Consider the following 15,173-nt stretch of genomic DNA (forward strand, 5'->3'; position numbering starts at 1 on the left):
AAACGTTTCCACTGGCCGAACAATGATTGTGACTTCAGAAGGCGCTGTAAACTTTGACAGGATGGAGTTGTTTTCGGCAGACTCAGGATTATGGATCAGGTTTGAGCATGCATGTGCTGCGTGACTGAGGCAGTAATCTCTGAAAGCATATGATTGGAATTTTTGGGGCCTCACCCTTTGTCCACTTTCCATTACTGATTATTTCAGGCAGTAGGACACTTTTAACCTCCCTGCTTTTAAGTTCCTTCCTGCTGAGTGAAAAGTCAACTTTGATGAAGCACAATGAAGAATTTATAAGTCACTGATAAATTTATGTAGCGTAGATATTATTATATAGCGTAGTAGTATTTATTTTTTAAAAGGTCAAATAGGATAATAATAATGTATGATTTTTACATAAAGTCATAATTTAGAAATAAAAATACATTTTCTACCCAGATTTTAGCTATTTAATTTGAACTCTCTTAGAGGGGGCGTGACTACTGATACGTCAATGGAAACGCCCACTGCTATGATTGGCTAACATCTTTGCATATGATATGAGATTTGAATGCACTAACAAAAACTCATTATGTTTTTACTATTGCATGTTACGTAAAACCTAAGGAAGAAGATAGAATAAAACTAAGACCAATAAAGCCTGTTTTTTGTTATTTGCATATTTAGCAAATACCTTTATCGAAAGTAAATTTTTAAATGAGGAAATGTTACCTGTAATAAAATAAAATATAAAGACTTTGTTTGTTTGTTCCTTTTGTTTTGCTTCAATTAAAAAAAAAGTACTTAATGTAATAAAATCTAAATAGGAAATATAATAAAAATAAAAATATTGTATCTCCGTGATACTTAAGGCTATACTTTTATATTTATAATTTTTTTAAATATATTTTTCCTAAATTAAATGTATTAAAAATCCCATCAATATTTACAATATTAAATATACAATTTTTTTTTTTTTTTTTTTTTAAGGAATCTACTTTTTAAGGACCCCCTGCCCCCATATTTCAAGTCTTCTGAAGTCATATGCTAGCTTTGTGTGAAAAACAGACTGAAGGGCAAAGGGTTAGTTTGCCTAAAAATGACATCTCTGTCATCATTTACTATTTTATTCCAAACCTGCATGAGCGATTTTCTTCTGTGGTTGAAACTGCCTCAGTGTTTTTTGTTCATACAGTTAAAGTCAGCAGGGGCCAATGTTGTGATCGCAGAAGAAAGCAAGTCATACAGGTTTGGAGTGACATTAAGGTGAGTAAATGATGACACCGTTTTAATGCTGCCGCTTTCAGTTATTATACATTGAGAACGGACATAAAAAAAAAACAAGAAAAGTCTGTTGGCATATTAGAGATTTTTTTTAAACGTATAGTTAATATATATTTTTATATAGCTCATTTTCCCTATTTTTACATTTTAGGTGTTCTTTGCTGTCATCTTATTTTCACTTAAAGTTAAAAACATGAAGAATTTATTTAGCATTAATTAATTTTAACAATGTTAAATGTAATATTTAGCATATCTAAATATGAATGCATTTTTCATACTGATGTGATTCCTAAATTTACTTTGCTTTGAAAACAACCGATTTCAGTTTGTTCTCTTTTACCTTTTATTTATGCAATGTATAGTATTTTAATACCAGTTTTCATCCAAAAAAAAAGAGATTACATGGATAATTACAAATAAAAAATAAAATAGATGAGTTAACTAAAAAATAACTATAGGTATTATTATATATTTAGAAATCTATTTTAATGAGATTTCACAACTTGATGCAAAGATTTAAAGTAAGTAACAACCTACAGTAATTTCTGTTCATTACAAAAACTTCATTATTTTAAATGTAGTTGAAATGTAGTGGATTAGCTGAATGGACTACAGTTATGGTACTTTAAGGGTGTTTTTCTGTCAACTAAGGCTCAATCAATAGTGTAAGATAGTTGAGGCTATCTGTTTGGATGATCAATGACAGACCGATCGAGTGTTCATGAAACCCGTTTAGTGACTAGTGGTGGAGAAATGACAGACTTCACCTTTAAACCTGAGGTTAGCGACTCCCCTTTAGGCTTCGATAAGTTGCAACAGCTTTTCTCCATCGCATAACCACAACTGTGTTTGTGAAAGCCCCTTTGGAGCTGAAAACTGACAGCCGGGCTGACACCAAATTGTTTGGAATATGGTGCCAGTTTATCTCATGAAGTGAAATCTGGAGATTTAGTGAAACAGTCTGCTGCTTCCTACGCAGCAGTTTGGTTTGGCGTCACTGCGAGCTTCTGTTTGCGAATGAGTCTCATGATAAAGAGATGAATCCGGTAGACAGACCACATGAAGCACAGCTGTGTGTTGGGAGAAGATGATTTGCTTCTCATTGTTACGCCTTTTGTGAGTCTGTCAGGAGCGACGCTCTTCATCTAGACAACTTCGTGGAGTCCCTACACCTGATGAAATGCAGATTCATTGGCAGAGTTTTCCATCCGAAACTCCCACTCACATCTGAGAATTAGAGGCCCACAAACTCATTACAAAATTCTTGCAAAAGCATGTTGTGGTGTCATGACATGAATTGAAATGATTCAGAAAGTCTAATAAAAGGCAGTTTTTTTTTTTTTTTACAGATCTTCATTGCATCAGAATTCCCGGAAAAGGTCACGTGTTTTCTCTTCAGTATGAAGAACCGATGCTCAATCAATCATTTTCATTCGTCCGCCGATTGAATAGGCTATTATCAGCTCGGAGCGTGTTGAAGCTGATGTGGTGTCTCGTGGGGATCACATAATTAGGTCCATCTTTCAAGGAAAAGCTCAGATAATAAGGAGATCACAGGCGATGGAAAAGAGCAGTGTTGTTGTTCTTCTAGCAGGTTTAATTGAACCTCTGGGCCCTGACATGCCTGAGCAAGAATGTGAGCAAATAATTGTGTATTATGTTGCTGCTCTTGTTGTAGTTGCACAAGCGATCACTGGGTCTGTTTTAAACAGATGAAAGGTGCCTTACATCGGACTTTCTAAGTGTAATTACTTGAGACACTGCAATGAATATGGGCAACTGGTGATGGAGTTATGCTATTGGATTTCTATATTTAAGAAATAATACATTTGAAATTACAGATGATACATTTAAATATGTGTGAGGTGTGTGTAATATATGTATAATCTAGATCTTATATATAATCTATAATCTTTAAATATTTGTGTATAAATACACGCATACAAATATTTAAAGATTTCAAAAAGGAAAATATAATTGTATTACACATATATACGCGCATGCATACATAAAAGCTTTATTGTTGTTTAGTCTATTTCATTGCATTGCAGTAAAATATAAATCTTTTTTTTTTTTTTTTTGGCCGAATAGATTTTTGAAAAACAAATTTGCAGACTTGTAACTGGTATATAGTTAAACTTTGTTTATTTGATTGATAGGAATGAGTAAGGTCTGTTTTAAGGGTGTGAAAAAAGTTGAATCATTTTTAAATTAACTGGAAATGCAGCAAACTGGGACCTGCCTTTCAGAAATTGATTAATTCTCTAATAAATGCTTACATCTGCAACTAACGTCCTTTTCTTAACTTTTAAAAAGCTTGTGCTTTACTACTATTTCTGTTGGGATCAGCGTGTTCTGGTGTGTGTGCTTGCATCATGGTTTGATAATAGCAAAGCAAACAGCTGAAAGCGATTAGACTTGATTGCATTAGTGTAACTCTATCAAAGTTTCATCAGTCTCTGAATGCCCAATGCCAAGCTGTTTTACCAACCAGCCCTTAAGTTCACACAAAGCTGATTACACATCTGTGGCCATGATCAACTGCACGCATTCACTTCAACACACATTCACACACATGCCTTCATCGCAGGGGTTTCTCTGACAGGCCCATGGAGAGTCTGTGATGTCATCAGATGGGCGTGGCCTTAAGGTAGGCCTGCCACTTTTGGGTAGAAACTCTCTTTAGTCGTGTCTTACTCGTTCTCTGAGTGACTGTGTGGCTCAATGGGACATGTGAGGTGTCTAAAAAGAGGAATTTCACACCGCAGCGCAGGAGGTAAGAAACAATCTGGGTTTGATTAATTAATGTCTTGTACCAGTAGGGCAGGTAACTAATGCAAAGCCTCTTGTTGGTGCATGTTCGTGTAACTTGGCGCACAATGTGTTAGTTTATTCTGCCTTGTTTACACTAGGTTGCGAAACCAGTCACACGACCATTCGTTTGTTTTATTTAATCTGGAAAATAAGTAACTGTGCTTGTATATCAGTGAGTGCTGTTGGGTTGCAACTAGGAGTGTTTGTCTGAAGTTAAACCGCATTGTTCCTAAAATATCCCGGGTGGAGTCCGTTACGGAGCAGGAAGGTGCCTTTTGGATATTGTTCAGCCCTTCAAACCCACCTTTCCCCTAATGGCCAATACTGGAAGGAGCCTGTCACCTACACAATGCCTTGAATAAGACGCATCCATGCTGCGAAATCCCCGCTCAATTGTTCCAGATTATCCTAGTGGAAACACTCTCACAACAACAGTTAGCTTAGGAAAATGAAATTCCACGCAGCGCTGCAACTGTTGCTCCTCGCATGGCAGCTGCAATAATGCGCGCCGGAATGCGTGGAATTTGTCGATCCCTCCCTGAACAACTTCTAGATGTTGTTTTTTTTCCCAGTGCATTGTGTGTAGTGAAGATTTGTGGTGAGCCCAGATAGCCATACTCTCCCTCTGAATGCTTTAATAACGCACGTGGTCTTGCTGAGTAAGTCAGGTAAACATGAATTAGGCTACTGTAGCCACCCACAGAACCACACAGCCTTTAATAACGCTGATGAAATGGCCCATAATATTCACATAGAGCTCATTGCCTCAGTTTTGAAAGGTAGGAAGGTGTAAACCTGTGAAGGTGAAATTCTGTCTCTGTCTCTCTCTCTCTTACCTGATGAGTAGTTTACAGTGATTACTGTAAATGATGTAATTAATGCTTATCTCAGGTTTAAATGGGTGTTAATGACATTAATGTTTAAGTGAATTAGGGTTGGGTTACCTAAGCGACTTACAAATGAGGACAATGGAAGCAATCAAAAACAACAAGAAGAGCAATGATATAAGTGCTATAACAAGTCTCAGTTTGCTTAACACCGTACACGTAGGAAGGGCTTTTAAATAATATAATAAATAAAAAGAAAACCGATAGAATAGAAAAAGAATAGAGTGTTAGAGGTCTTATATATATATATATATATATATATATATATACACACACACACACATAATTGCATAATAAATGAAAAGAAAATAGAATACAAAAAGATTAGAAAGGTAGATTTTTTTTTTTAAAGAATAGAATTAGAATAAAGAGTATTAAAGTTAGAGGGTCAAATAAAGATGGAAGAGATGTGTTTTAAGCCGATTCTTGAAGATCGCTAAGGACTCAATCAGCTGCCCGGATTGAGTTGGGGAGGTCATTCCACCAGGAGGGAACATTTAATTTAAAAGTCCGTAAAAGTGACTTTGTGTTTCTTTGGGATGGCACAATCAAGCGACGTTCACTTACAGAACGCAAGCTTCTAGAGGGCACATAAGTCTGAAGTAACAAATTTAGGTAAATGGATGCAGAGCCAGTGGTAGTTTTGTAGGCAAACATCAATGCCTTGAATTTTATGCGAGCAGCTATTGGAAGCCAGTGCAAATTGATAAACAGAGGTGTGACGTGTATTCTTTTTGGCTCATTAATTAATATAGAAATTTTTTTGAATTGAATTTAAAATGCATCCCAGGATGCACCTCTTGATGTTGGTTGATGTTCAGAGTAAACTATAATCTACACAGAGAAGGTCAAATATAAGTGTTTTCATTATTCCCATTCATTGATTTGGCACAACTGTTGTTGTTTTTTTTATTTTATTTAGCATTACAGTTTGTATTTTACACAGATCTATTGGTGATTTATTCACATTTTGAAGCAGAGCATGTGGTGGTCCGTTCTGGTATTTCAAATATTCTAGAAATGAGCCTCCTGGCCTGAGTTTACTGATGTCTTTGATCTGAGATGGTCTAAATGTTGTTGTGTGTGTCGGGTCATTGCTGTGATCCCAGCGTTAGGATCTGTGTTCTGTACAGTAAACGCACGACTGCCTGCTTTGAAGCTTCGCCTTGCTTTTTTTTTCTCAACAGGTGTTTTGAATATAAGAAAGTTGAGGTGTGATCTGCAGTGTTCACATGTGACCGAATGACTCTGAGTTACACACTGAGACATTGTGGGTTTGGCTTACTAATGAATTAAATTATGTCTGCAAACATTCACTGACACATTAGTCATGTTACTTCACTCTGTTGGCCATTAAATCATTTTCTTTAAATGACATCATGTTCACCCGACTTAATTGAGTACAGTTGCTTTCTCTAGCAGTTTCTAAGGCTGTTCACACTGCGCACACTACAGTATATACATACTGTATAAGGTGCTAATAATAATAATAATGCCATATATATTAGAAGAATGTATATTAATATTATTATTATTGCTTGTATTGTGTCTTAAGTGTGTGTATAATACAAATGTAAATATAAAGTATAAATGTTACATAATGTATATAATAGTAGTAATCAGTAAGATTTTTTTGGTTTGGAAAAATTCATTTTTATTTATGAAGGATGCATTAAATTTATCAAAAGTGGCAGTAAAGACATGCAAAAAAACATGTTACAAAAACATCAGGCAATAATCAAAATTTCTGATAAATGTTTTTATATACAGACAGAAAAAAAGTATCTGTTTCCACAAAAATATGAAGCAGCACAGCTGTTTTCAACACTGATAATAAGAAATGGAAAAAAACATCTTACTGACCACAAACTTTATGCTCTACATGATAAAATCTTCTTAGAAAATACATTTTCTCTATTGAAAATCAACTGGTAATTGGATTTCAAACCAACTACAAGTGTGTATTGGATAAAGCTGATGAGCAGTCAATTTCATGTGATATATTTATTTTTCTTCATAAAAGAGTAGGATACAGCAAAAGATCCGGTTTTTGCTGCTTGTGTGAGCAAATCGTATGTTTGCATGTGTGTTTGTAAGAGCTGTAGTTTGAGGAGGTGTGGCTGTGTTTAATGATAGCTGTCTGTGCTGATGATGAATGAGTTTAGATCTGGAGCGATCCTCTGACAGTCAAGCTCAGACACGCTTGCTGTGTCATTCACCGCTCTGAGATGGTGATAGATCAGGGTCAAAATGTCTCACTGGAATCATCCTCTCCTAGTCATATCTAGACCCAAACAACCACAGAACTACTGTACTTATAACACTTCCCACAAAGTTAAAACATCCATCATTCACAAACTTCCACACAATCTGTTTATTAAACTTTTGACCTATTTGCTAATGCTTTCAGCTTCAAAACGGTGTTTAATAACACGTTGTACCATGCCATTCCACAGATTTCCCCCCCTTAAAAAATATTTATCAACAGGTCAGCTTTTGTGTTTGCAGCCAGTTGCATGTTTGCAATGCTCTCATGTCAACAAAATAAGTCAAACAATGCATGCTGACAGATGCTTCTGTGAAACTCTTTCTCATTCAAATTCAGCTGACAGCAAAACTGCTGCCACGTGTGTGTCTTTCATGTCACTTATGTACAGATTGACTAGAATACATGCATCACATATCTGGAATATTCAGACGTGAAAAGGTATTTAGAAAGGTAAGATGAGGATTGGTTTTAGTTCAGGAATTTATATTGAGCATGAAGTGTACAAAAGTAATATTATATTAGACGCTACATTATGCAAAATTGAATGTTATAGCACCTAATTGTCTCAAAAACTGCATTTTAGTAGTTTTATGCTCTGCAGCTAGTAATTCACTGTAACCATGTTTACACTCACTGCATGTGAACCCATAATTAATGTCATTCGAGGCCAGTTTACTTTTCTGGGGTTTTATTTATTTTTTATTTTTTGAGAATGAAGGCATCACACGAACAATGTTGACATCTTTTTAAATTTGAGTAATTTCTACCAAGTCATATATGAATGTTCTGTGGGCCAAAATACTGTTGAGGTCGATTGATCACCTATCATTGATCAATTTTGATTTTCTTCTTCACGCTTTGTCAATTTTATTCCAAAGCAGCTTTACAGAAAGTCTTGCTAATGTATATATTTTGATATCTTCATGCCTTGTCGTAACTTTAATGGGATCACTTCAACAGCAAATCAGTCTGCAATGTCGCATTGTTATTTTGGTGTTTTGATCACAGCATAGATAAATTCAATTAATCTTATAAAACGTCTCAGGTTACGAATGTAACCATGGTTCCCTGAGAGGGAACGAGACACTGCGTCCTCTGAGGGGACACTATGGGGAACACCTCGTCGTGACCCGTGTCTGAAGCATACTTTGAAAAACGCCAACGTGTTGGCCGGCGACAGCCTCTGACGTCACTACCAGCGCGACTATAAATACGCACCCGTAGGACCCGTCACTATCTTCTTCGTGAAGCTTGCGTCCGAAGCATGGCAGGGAGCTAGAGGACGCAGTGTCTCGTTCCCTCTCAGGGAACCATGGTTACATTCGTAACCTGAGACGTTCCCTTTCAAGGGAACTTCGAACTGCGTCCTCTGAGGGGACACTATGGGGAACAGTATACCCACGCCGCCATGCTGAGAGGAGTGCAGACCAGAATCATGGCAAACACTAAGTACCAACTCTACCGCTTTTCTCTTCACCGGGAGTCGCCCCTGGGACGGTCTGACGGCTGCCTTATGACATTATCCCTTACGGCCAAAGGCCTAAGCTACATACCCAACTTATCCTGTAGGGCCCTGGCCCGGGGTAGAGCTAAAGGCTTGGAATCACAGAGATTCCTTTAAAGGGATACGGCTAAGAGCCTGGCACTTTCCTCTACCAAGTCTTTGCCTGTCACACAGGGGCTACTGCTAGCTTTCGCAAAAACCTGCCGAAAGGGCTGTCCCCACAGCACTCTAGTAGCGGCGCCCTGTTCTAGATAGGTATCCGAGGATACCTAGGTGGAGTGGTGCCCAAGATGAACGGGGCTTAAACCAACTCAAGAAAGGGCACGAAGCAGCAGCGCGAAGCCCTTACCATCTAGGGATTTTAGAAAGAACGCAGAGACTAGCGTGCGAACTTACCACAATGTGGATTTTAGAAAGTGCGCAAAGACTCCCGTGCACACTTACCATAACATGGATTTAAAATACTGTTCTAAGGAGGGATTCTCGTGGGACTCTGTCAGAGCAGCTCGTAGAAGAATGGCCCGGGAGCAGAGCAATTGGAGGCCTCAGCCCCTGCCTCAGCAGGATGTCTGCTCTCACAGAGCATCTCAAACAGTATGTGGTACTGGAGCGCTCTGAAGAACCGGGAATCAGTCTCCCAAGAGAGGAAGACTCCGAGCTCCGAGCAGCATGCTCATAGGTGACCCTTTCAGAAAAGGGGAGCGCTGCTGAACTACCCGAGAATTGCCCACACAGCCCCCCCAAGTTGAGGGGGCTTGGGGTGTACAATAAGTACACACCGGTTGGATGAAGCCCAAGGAACACCGGGGCGAATCATCCCGAGAAAGGGAACGAAGCGGAGCGCGTAACCCTTACCATACAGGATTTTAGAAAGTGCGCAGAGTCTTGCGTGCACACTTACCACTTTACGTGGATTTCAGACAGTGCGCAAAGCGTTAACGTGCACACTGACCACTATGTGGCTTTGAGAAAGTACACAGGCAAGCGTGTGTACAGAGAGGTTCCCAAGCATCGCAGAGGCGCTGGATCGCACGGGAGCGGTGAGCTCCAACCCTCTTTTCTAGGCGAGGGGAGCATCACCTGAGGCAGTAAATACAGAGCTTCTTGCCGTAACCACCACCTCCCCGGATGCGCCAGGCGGCCCCTCAGGGTGACCTGGCCGGACATCTATGGAATTCCCTGCAGTGCTGTGCCAATTCTTTGGCCACCTAGCTACTGTAAAGGAAACTCACAGAGATTGTTAGTAGACATATAACCCCCAGCAACATAACGTCCATAAACAGGTAGAGCAAGGGTTACCTACTCACCCACCCTCCTGTACTGGAGTCCCGCTGCGGGGCGCCCCCTTCTGGTCCAGACCGTCAGTAAGGCGGTTGCTATGAACATAGAACCAACCAAAACATCATAGGTCCAGAAAGGAGACTGTTATGTGAGAGACCGTCCACCTAACCTCGATCAGGTGGAAAGCTGGTGGCTACAGGGGAATTAGGCAGGGGAGGACAAAAAACAGAGGTTAAAAACAGAGGTTAACAACATCCGGAGCTACTAGGTCATCCTACCGCTCTGACCCGGGCGAGGACGCTGCCTCGTCCGAATCACGTCCCTCAGACCCTGCTTACCGCTCCGTGACCCGCGGTTCCTCTTGCCCCTGCCCTTAGGCGGGGGAGGAGCGCGAGCCGCAACACTAGCCTTCTGCGCCCCTCTACGACCCTCAGATCGAGATGGGCCAGGATCCCTGAGTTGCTCGGGCTCGGACCTGGACCTTCGTGGAATGAAGGATTTAAAGGCCGCTGAGCGCGCCCTTGCCTCCCTGAACTTCCCGACCACCATCTCGATGGAGGTACCAAAAAGCTCAGAAGGCGAGACCGGAGCATCGAGAAGAAACCCCCTTTCTTCCTTCCCGATGTCAGCCAGGTTCACCCACAGATGTCTCTCCGTCACCACCATGGCCGCCATAGATCTGCCCATGGCGGAGGCGGCCTGCTTGGTAGCTCGGAGAGAGAGGTCTGTGGTGCGGCGCAGCTCGGCTACCTGGTCAGGTGAAAGGCCCTCACCTGTATCCAGGTCCTTCAGCAGGTCAGCCTGGTAGGCCTGGAGCACCGCCATCGTGTGCAGTGAAGCCACAGCCTGACCGGCTGCCGCGTATGACCTGCCATTTAAGCGGGATGTATCTTGGAGGGGCTTAGATGGCAAAGCGGGAGATTTAAGAGAGGATGTTTGCCCCACAGAGAGATAGCAAGCCAGCGTCTCTTCTACAGGGGGCATCCTCTCATAGCCGTTCTCATGCAAGCCCTCGATATTAGCATAGCTCGTATGCTGAAACCGGTGGATGCGAGAGGAAAACGGCCTCTTCCATTCCTTTTCGACTTCTGCATGTAAGTCAGGCAAGAATGGAAGGCTCACCTGGGCTGGAGGGCTATGGTCAGACAAGTACCGCTCAGCGAGGCGACCTCGTGGCGCCACCTTGCTGGCACGCTTCCATGGCAAATCTAATTTTGCCGTGGCGCGATCCATAACCTCTAACAGCTCCTCATACGCGGGACAGGAGGATTGAGAAGGCTCAGCCTCAGCTTCTTCACCACTCTCAGACATCTCCTGCTCTTCCTGGGTAGAACCCAGCAGAGCACTAACTTCAGTGTCAGAATGGGTTAATGATACCACATCTGCCTCCCGAAGTTCGCTCTCGTTCGCCGCCAGAGAGTGTGAAAAGGAAGGTCCCTCTCTACACTCCTCAGCGAGATCCATTTGTGATCCCCACGAGCTCATTCTTCTCCGTGCCTCGGCAACGGCGGGACCTGAGCCGCGGGATCCAGATGGCTGTCCCTCTTTCCTCGAAAAGAGAGACAAACGAGAGTGGAGCTTTCTCAGAGAGAAACGCTCGCATTGCACGCAGACCGCCCCCTCAAGGACATCGCGCGCGTGCTCTTCGCCCAAACAAGAGACGCAAAGAGTGTGCGTGTCATCGGGTGTCAGATAACGCTGACACGGATGCACACACTGTCTAAACGCCTTGCTAGTGGAAACGCTCTTACCGTTTTGGTCGTTTCTCAGATGCACGCTTCAAACAAAACAGTCAACTGAAGACGAAGAAGATAGTGACGGGTCCTACGGGCGCGTATTTATAGTCGCGCTGGTAGTGACGTCAGAGGCTGTCGCCGGCCAACACGTTGGCGTTTTTCAAAGTATGCTTCAGACACGGGTCACGACGAGGTGTTCCCCATAGTGTCCCCTCAGGGGACGCAGTGTCTCGTTCCCTTGAAAGGGAACTGACTCTGTTCTGCCTCTGATTGCATGAAGTACCGCACCTTTAAAGAGAAACATTTTGCCATTTATACTACAAATAAATCTTTAGGTGTAGGTTGATGTGCACTTTGGTTGACACTAATGGGACGTTTGCTATTTGAAACGTCTGTTTTGAAAGTCATGAGTGTGTCTGCTTACCATGTCAGAAACCCCTGTGTTTACTTTGGCCTGTTGTAGCCACTTCAAACATAACACGCTATGCTAATGCACACATTTCAGGGCCTTTCCCAACTTCCTGCGTAATGTTTATGCTCTGCTCCTCGGGCCTGGACTATTCCCGACCATCCTTAGGGAATCTTGTAAGGCAAATAAAAAAACAGGTAATTGATATAAAATATTATCTGCTGCTGAGAGACATTCGTGGACTCTGTTAGTACTTCAGCAGATGGTTGCTTGGGATTTAATGTGTCTTTGATGCCCACTTCTAATACACAGATGTTTTGCTGAACAGAATGTTCAGTCATTTTATCGTCTCTCTGGAGTCATCATATTTGGATTAATTTGACATTCAAACAAATTCTTCAGCTTCATATGGTGTAATACGGCCTGATTTGTTCAATGCCTTGTAACCTAAAAATGACCACAACAACGTTTTTGGACAGCATTGTGTAATGCTAGCCTAAAAACCTAACAAGATTTAAAGAGATCATAGGAATCAACTGTTCCTTGATCATTTTCCTCCCAGTCCAAAAAGGAGTCAATCAAAATTAAACTGCAAAAAAAAATCAGTTTGAGGTGGCCACACATCACCGCATTTATACGTCATTGACCGTATTTGGCACGTACAGTACAGTACAATATGTTGAGGTAATGCATAGGAGTAGAATAGATATTGTTCTTAAACAATAGAGAAATTAATCAAGAGTAAAGTTCCTGGCTCTGTTATAACTGAGTCTGTGCTTTACCAGTACTATGCCTCAACATGTATTATTTTGTGTGTATATATCAGGGGAAAAAAAGTGCAAAAGAATATACCTTTAAGGTATACCCTTAAAATGTACTTTATTAACCCCTATAAAAAGATTCAAAGTAGTGCCTTAAGTAAACGTTCAAGGAGAAATGTAGTATTACATCACTTGTTCACCAGCGGATGCCCTGCAGTGAATGGGTGCCGCCAGAATGGGAGTCCAAACAGTTGATAAAAAACAATATAATCCACTAGACTTCAGTCCATCAAATCTGCTCTGATGAAGAAACAAACTGATCTGCATCTTGGATGGAAAAAAATGTATAATTTTAATTTTTGAGTGAGATATTCCTTTTAAGGATGCATATTGTTAAATCAAAAGTAGATACTGTATAACGTTGTCATTTTAAGGGTACTGCCCTAGTGACAAGCTGTTGTACCCTTAAAAATAACATTTTTCACATTTGTGTATGGGCTGTTGTTGAAGGATGGTGTTAAACTATTGGATGTGACAGCAGACCTGCTGGCCTTGTTATTTCAGATGCAAAGAGGGTTTTTACATAGAAGTCTTAAAGTCACAGTAGCTAAAATCAGCTGGTTTAAAAACATGGAATGTACTGTATGCAATTACATGCATGTCAATGCACACTGGTATTGCATTGTGTTCCTAAATGTGTCAGACCGCAAATCATAATGCAGTACAAGTCACTGTTGCACTTGTGGTATTGTGATATATAGCATGCAATAATGCATTACAATCTTGATTCTATGGTCAGTATTCTCTAAATTCAGTGTGTTCAACAGGACTGTGTTTTTGCTATATTGGCTGAACGTAGGTTTGTGAAGTTGTGCACAATGTTTCTGGCTCATGGATCAGACATAGTGTGAAAAATGGTCACTAAATGATGACTTCTCCTAATTAGTAACAGACCTCAAAGAGAGACAGTGGTTGAAACTGTGGTGGCAGTCAGCCTCAAAACTGAGACGGTGACTTTCTCAACACTTGCTGCATTTAAAGAGACCAGCTCCATGCTCGGCCTCCTCAGAGCTTTATCCTTGTCCGCTGGAATGAATGAATAACATCACTCCAGTGTCTTGTGACTTGTGTGTAAAGTGCATCCAAAGCCCTCTTATTAAATAGCTGCTTATTTGAGTGAAGAAGAAGGAATTTCTTTCAAGAATCATCATGCAACGTTTTCAGTGCAATTACAGCATTTCCATGAAAACTAAAGCTGCTCGTTTTTTCATTTACAGTTAAAATTGTTAAAGCAAACTGCTGTTCTGATGCAAATAATACAGTGTGAAAACAGATCTGTGCAGCAGGAGGATGCAACTGAACTCTGGTTCAAACCAAGCAATCAGAATGTGTGTAAACAGACCGATGATTTATCGTAGTCTGTTCTAGAGCAGATGTTTGAGTACAGCAGGTGAGATTGAGTAACAGAGTATGTGTAAAGTCATGTCTGATCACTCGTCTGCTGTCTTTATGGATCCCCCCCAAGCAGCTGTTTTCTACATTCGCTAACAGGCATACAAGCAAAGCTAGTATGTACTTGAACGGGGAAAGAAATCCTGTTTGTCAAGATTCAATTTGATCAACATCAACAGCCGAGTATAACAACATTTGTATTATTTCAAAGTTAACTCTTAATATTTACATTGATTGAGATGTTTTGTCCTTGTTTAACAGGAGATCATCGAAAAACAAAGCAGCTCCTCCACCTCCTGTCCTGAAAGGTCTGGATGCTTCACTGCTGAGCCACAAGCTCCCAGTGTGCCCTCACCCTGCCATGGAGCAGAAGGAGAACCTGCTGGAGCAGGACCTGACTCTCACCGTGGTCCTTCCTGAAGGGCTGGAGAAGACCACGGTCGTCCACGGCAGGTGAGGGGTCTGGTGGGTGTGTTTTATGTAGAGCTGGACATGGAGTGGTTGGTATGCAAGACAATTTATTGTGCTTTTCTACTGCACGGTACGGTGTGATACGGTTAACTTTTAGGGGGTTTCCACTGGGGACAATACCTGGTACTTTTTTTTAGTACAACCTCGGTTGAGGTTCTTAGTGAACCGTACCGTTACCAAAACATGTGTAAACACTGCTGATCACGGATTGGCTGGAGAGAATCATCACTACATGTGAATAATCCCGCCCACTTTTAAACGATACTAAACTACAGTGGAAATGCAAACCGTTCCGAGCTGAGCCGAGTCATACCATGCAGTGGAAA

At 41.2% G+C, this 15,173-nt stretch overlaps 1 protein-coding gene across 8 annotated transcripts in view; it reads left to right on the forward strand.

Moving 5' to 3' along the window:
* The window catches only part of LOC132095534 (cordon-bleu protein-like 1), a 51,441-nt gene that overhangs the window by 15,532 nt on the left and 20,736 nt on the right, over positions 1-15,173 (forward strand). For 6 of the 8 annotated variants that reach the window (XM_059500623.1, XM_059500624.1, XM_059500626.1 and 3 more), the window contains one exon: positions 14,638-14,829. In XM_059500623.1, coding sequence (XP_059356606.1) covers positions 14,638-14,829 — 192 coding nt within the window. Of the gene's footprint in view, positions 1-3,796; positions 4,040-14,637; positions 14,830-15,173 lie in introns of those variants that run through there. The other 2 variants (XM_059500629.1, XM_059500630.1) reach the window with 2 other exon arrangements.

The sequence above is a fragment of the Carassius carassius genome, chromosome 19 (assembly GCF_963082965.1).
Source record: "Carassius carassius chromosome 19, fCarCar2.1, whole genome shotgun sequence".
Lineage (NCBI taxonomy): Eukaryota > Metazoa > Chordata > Actinopteri > Cypriniformes > Cyprinidae > Carassius > Carassius carassius.